Source organism: Anopheles aquasalis, chromosome 2, assembly GCF_943734665.1.
Source record: "Anopheles aquasalis chromosome 2, idAnoAquaMG_Q_19, whole genome shotgun sequence".
Lineage (NCBI taxonomy): Eukaryota > Metazoa > Arthropoda > Insecta > Diptera > Culicidae > Anopheles > Anopheles aquasalis.
In genome coordinates, this window is record NC_064877.1 from 16,442,501 (window position 1) to 16,447,500 (window position 5,000).

The 5,000-nt window shown below is 51.9% G+C and overlaps 3 protein-coding genes across 6 annotated transcripts in view; 1 reads left to right on the forward strand and 2 right to left on the reverse strand.

Annotated features, from left to right (window-relative positions):
- Window positions 1-372, forward strand: part of LOC126572658 (T-complex protein 1 subunit gamma) — a 2,219-nt gene extending 1,847 nt beyond the window's left edge. The window contains exon 3 of the mRNA XM_050232150.1: window positions 1-372. This exon is cut by the window's left edge and continues 1,483 nt beyond it. Within this exon, the coding sequence (XP_050088107.1) occupies window positions 1-74 (74 nt within the window). The 3' untranslated portion in view covers window positions 75-372.
- Window positions 373-465: 93 nt separating this feature from the next.
- LOC126572659 (E3 ubiquitin-protein ligase RNF126) lies at window positions 466-3,937 on the reverse strand. 3 transcript variants are annotated; one of them, XM_050232152.1, is made up of 5 exons: window positions 3,257-3,937; window positions 3,001-3,153; window positions 2,250-2,897; window positions 1,813-2,164; window positions 466-1,703 (listed from the first exon to the last, which is right to left on the reverse strand). In XM_050232152.1, exons 1-5 carry the CDS (start codon window positions 3,341-3,343, stop codon window positions 1,486-1,488), a joined length of 1,458 nt encoding a protein of 485 aa, XP_050088109.1. In that variant the 5' UTR covers window positions 3,344-3,937; the 3' UTR covers window positions 466-1,485. The 3 variants fall into 3 exon arrangements, with proteins under 3 accessions (XP_050088109.1, XP_050088110.1, XP_050088108.1); XM_050232153.1 differs by having other exon boundaries at window positions 1,852-2,164; window positions 3,257-3,936; XM_050232151.1 differs by having other exon boundaries at window positions 466-1,727; window positions 3,257-3,935.
- A 428-nt stretch (window positions 3,938-4,365) lies between these two features.
- The window catches only part of LOC126569735 (uncharacterized), a 61,518-nt gene continuing 60,883 nt past the window's right edge, over window positions 4,366-5,000 (reverse strand). For both annotated transcript variants that reach the window (XM_050227025.1, XM_050227024.1), the window contains exon 5: window positions 4,366-5,000. This exon is cut by the window's right edge and continues 2,622 nt beyond it. The gene's annotated coding sequence lies outside the window, so the exon portion shown is untranslated.

The window sequence follows — 5,000 nt, forward strand, 5'->3', positions numbered from 1 at the left end:
CGAAGAAGAGGGGTGGCGATGGTGCTGCTGCCGGTCCGGGACCAGCGGCGGCTGCCGGTATGGGTGGCGAGTAAGCGCTCTGTCGCTTGCGCGCACTGCACGTGGATTAGCTTCTCAAGTATCGTTTTCTTTAATAATATCGTACCCTTCGATCGTTCGTTCGCTCGCTCGACGCATTGCCTTTTTCCATCTTTTAACACACATACCAACCAACACGCGCATACATTAACGTTTGCTACTTACTCAGTTCACCGTATTATCACCCTTAATCACCTGTCTCATTGAGTCGACGCTCACAAAAGCAGAAATCGGGCGCATGGCGTTGAAATAATGCAAAAATCGTATAAAAATAAAACCAAAAAATGATTATAATCTTTCCGATCTATATTCTTTCATTTTCGCCTTTGAATAGCAGTGCATTTCCGGTCGCAGGAAGTTCCGAAATGTATGGAGCGGGGGTTTTACGATGTTTCAGTCATCTCTGGGCTTTATTATCAACGAATTTCAATAATGGTAATAAAGATAATAATTAATGTAATGTTACGTTCATGCATTGTTTCCACCATCCACACAACTACGCTCGTGTGGTTTTCGACGACGCTGCTGGCAACTCCGTTCTGTTGCAATCCACATGGCCTTATGCCTTTTGTCCTCCTTCTCCTCCTCCTGCTCTCATGTGTCTGCTTATGAAGCATGGGTATTTGTTCACCGGCACGGCACTGGCACACTGTTTTCACTTCTTCCGGTTGCCTTTTTGCTGTGTTACTTTTTCGGCTTAGTTTATGTAAAAAAAAGATCAAGGCAAAAAATAAAAACAATCCTTCCAAACGAAACACTACTCTTCTCCTCGAATGCGAGACACGATGCTGTGAAGCAGTGCCCTCGGATTCTTGGTGGGGTTCTCTTCGACGGATTTAGGCATACAAGATTCCTAAGCACTGCTCTTCCTAGGGCTCTCCCTTGTTCCCGGTATATCTCACTACACCGATAGCACAGTGCAGAGACCATTTATGGACGTCGAACCCCTGAAGAACTGAATCATTAAAACGAACCAAAACGCATGCAACGCGCAAAAAAAAAAGGAGAACGCAACCGCAAACGAATAGCAAAACGAACCACAAAGCCTATTTCGTTATAAGACGGGTAGGCAAACAGTTTTTAGTCTATTACCGAAGTGCACACCGGGGGGGATTGCGTTTCCACATTTCATCTTCATCACCAACGCCGGTTTTGGGGGCGAAAAAAAAAACAAAAAAAAAACACATCACGACCCATCACTCTGTACATGCCGCCCCCTGCTAGTTATCTTTGCTTTTTTCTGCATCCCAAGACTGCTGAGCTTTGCGCAGTATTTATGCTCGCAACGCAACGCAGCAGCAGCATACTTGATCAATGCACCAACACCCTTACTAGTCGCATTAGTGTTTTCCTTTAGACGCCTTTGGCCAGGGCGCGCAATGGAGGCGGGTATCTATTTTGGTTAATCTAATCTAGCGAAAAGTAATCGTCCTCCGCTGTTGCATTGCTTCCGTTGTTAGTGGAGGAGCCGGACGAGGGGCCGCCAGTGGCGGCCGATCCAGCCCCACCACCGGATGATGATTGCGATGAAGCATCGGACGCGTTTCTGCTACCAGTGGCCGCCGGACTAGAAAATATCGAGGGTCGGTTGGGATCGTACCTAGTCGTCACCGTCGCCGTGGGCCCTGAAAGAATAGGAAGCAGATCGCCTACATTACGGTGGTGCAGAGTGACCGAGGCACGAGGGGTTCGCGCGAGGGGATTGTGTTAACGGTGGCCGGTCGATGGGCTTACGTATTGTGAAAGCGACAAAGTTGGGGTTGTTTTGCCGACCTGCTGTACCGCCGGCTGACTGCGATGGAGTTCCGCCTGGTTGGGTTGCTTGTGGTTCCTGTGTTTGCTGCGGTTGTTGCTGTGACTGAGCGCTTTCTGCTGGTGTCGGAACCGCCTGCTGCTGCTGCTGCTGCTGCTGCTGCTGCTGTGAGGTGTCCATTGGCTCCGGTTGCTGTAGTGACTGTGCCGTTGTCGTTGCCTGCTGTGATCCTGGTTGCTGCGATCCCGATTCTGGCGTTAGGCTTTTCCTGCAGCTGGGACACGTTCCGTGCAGCTCCAGCCATGGAATGATGCAAGGCTCATGATAAACGTGCTGTGGAGAACAGGGTGCAATGAGATGCTGTAACGCTCCACCACCGTAGCAACAATAATCGATAGCAAATGATAGTGGCACGTACCAAACAGGGTAGCTTCCGGACCGATTCGCCGACCTGGAAGTCTTCGAAGCACACGGAACACTGTAGCTTCATCTCGACCTGCTTCTCGCTGATGGCGACCGTCGGTATTTCGGCGATCCGCTCCTTCTCCAGCGGAGGCGGCCCCGTGTTGTCCATTTGGTTGAGCAGCTGAGTCACGATGCTGTCGATGCCTTCGCGACCCCACGCATAGTCGCCCGGGTTTCCCATGAAGAACAGGGGCACCCCGCCTGGCGCACCGTCCGCCACGGAAATGAAAAATTCCCGCAAAATGTGATCGAGGTGCGTGATGTTCCGTCGGCCTCGCGGTCTGCCCATCGAAAATCGGTGGTGCATCGATGGACCGCTGCCAGTGCTGCTGCTGCTGCTACTACCACCGTTCGCACCGGTGCCGGCCGATCCGGAAGCCACCTCTACACCACCACCACTGCCAGCACCGGTAGCCGCCGTAGGTTGGCCGCCGGTTCCATCGACGAGTGGAATGTCATCTGGTGGGAAGGTTACGTAGCTGCTACTAGTGCTGTTGGTGCCACTGCCACCGGATCCACCGGCCGGTTCATCGTCGTAGATGCTGTACAGCGGCGACAGAAAGGAGTTGGAAAGTAGCTCCCCCGCTAACCTACCAATAGTCTGCATCTCACGGAAGAAGAGACGAAAAACGAAAACGAAACGAAAGTTTGATTAGATTGTACAGTTCGCGGGGCTCGGTTCTCGCTTCTCGATGCGAACATACATCGGGGTTAAGTTGTGCATTGACGTAATCGATCGGAGGTCCGTCCGATTCCGGACCGGGGCCTCCTGATGCGCCGACCGATGATGCGGCACCCCTCTCGCCAGCTGGCAGCTCCTCGATGAATCCTTCAGAGCAGTGTGGACAGGTGAACTCCTACGTGCCGCGAACGAGATGAAAAAAAGGAAAGAAGGGAAAACCAAAGTAAGCACTTGCGTTGCTAATTTCCACCCCGGGAATACCCTCCCGACTAAATTACCGACGAAACGCTGTCTATCTCGACCGAGCAAGAGTGACAGTAGAAGCGAGGTGGCGGATTGGCCGAATTTTCAACCATGGCCTCCATTATCGTGGCCTTGCACCCGCTGCACGGGCTCGGGGTTTCGGGAGATGTGCCGGCGGTTGTTGTTCGCTCGCTCGTCACTAGGGAAACTGTTCGGGAGAGCGCGCACACACCCACACACCGACCGACGACACCAGCCCAGCGCACCAGCAGGCAGCACGACGGTGCGGCCACGGACCAAGAAAGCGAGTGCGCGGCGCGGGGCTGCGAGAGGGTCAATGTCAAACCCGGGAAGACACCCCCGGAACTAACCCAGCCAGCCGGGGCACTCCTATCGGCGGATTCGTGGGCTTTCGAGGGGCAAATGCATATCCGTCGCTCTCCGTTCAACCGCACTACGCGTACACCGAGGAACACTAGATTCTATAAAAAAGAAAAGGGGTGCAGGCTCGCTCGAACAGCAGACCAGCTAGTGTTGCATCTTGCCACGAGGGGCGGGTGGTTTGGCCGTTACGCGAGCGGTGCTAGATTGCACCCGGTGGTCTTGCCGGGTCCGAAAATGGTAGAATCGCACAAATTGGCCACAAATTGGGCCTACAGGACGAGGATTTATCAGAGTTTTTCTTCGATTCCAAGAGGAAAAAAAAACACAGATCTTGTGACAGATGACACACCGATTGTCAGAACGGAGCGGGTGCGTTTACACGTTGTCTAGATTCAAGCCGCGAATTCTGGTGCAAAATTTGAAATTTAGCGAAAGATTATGAAACCACATCACCCCCACCCAAAACCGCGATGACGAAATTTGTGACGACGGCGTGCGGTGTGCTATCGCGGGCCGAACCGAAGTCAGCTGGAATTAGCTGGTAGCCATGATGTGTTATCAGGTTGTGCGATAACACCAAACCATCTTAACTGGTAAAATGGTTGAAGAACTTATCTGTACCCGCGCCTGCCTGTCGCCTAGTATCGGGGAAATCGTAAGCATTCTTCGCAGAGTCTGCCGCTGAAAGTTGACCAACAGTGGTTTATCTGGTTTGTTGCAGCCACACATTTCGGATAAAGCACAATAATCGGGCACCATCTGCTCTTATTAACGTTTATTCAAGAACAGCACGTGTTGCCATGAAAGGGTTCCTTTTTCATAGAAACGGTTCACGAAGATAGTACAAGTCGAACGGTCGCGTGTTTGAACATGGGTCTCAATAAATATACTCTCTCTCTCTCCCCCTCTCGTGTACCCCAACAAACAAAAAACAATCCTCGTCAACATCAATAACATCCCTCCCAGCATCTGTTCACGCCCGATCTCCTCCACCACTGGATCATGACGAACGTCGGGGACATCCGGTAGCGTTTCCCTGGGTTGCCTAATAATATCCTCTGGTCGAACGGCTATCAACCGTTGCACCTTTTCTCATCTTCACCTCGCACTTAGCTTTAGCATATGAAGTACCTTAAAACGCTAGGGGCTAACTATACTGTTCCCTTGTTCCCATGTTGTGTAATGCATGTAAAGCAGAGTGGGTGGTTGCACGCTGTGGGCCTTCACTGCTGGGCTCCATCAGGCGGCAAAGGTGGTTGTACGTGTACGAGATTACAGTAACCTAACAGACCGCAGTTCCATTTGAATGTGGTCACCATGTTGGTTGAGATTTGTTGGTGCAATAATCCGGTACCAGCAGCGCTTTAACGGTTGCGCGATAAACTGTGGCGCAAA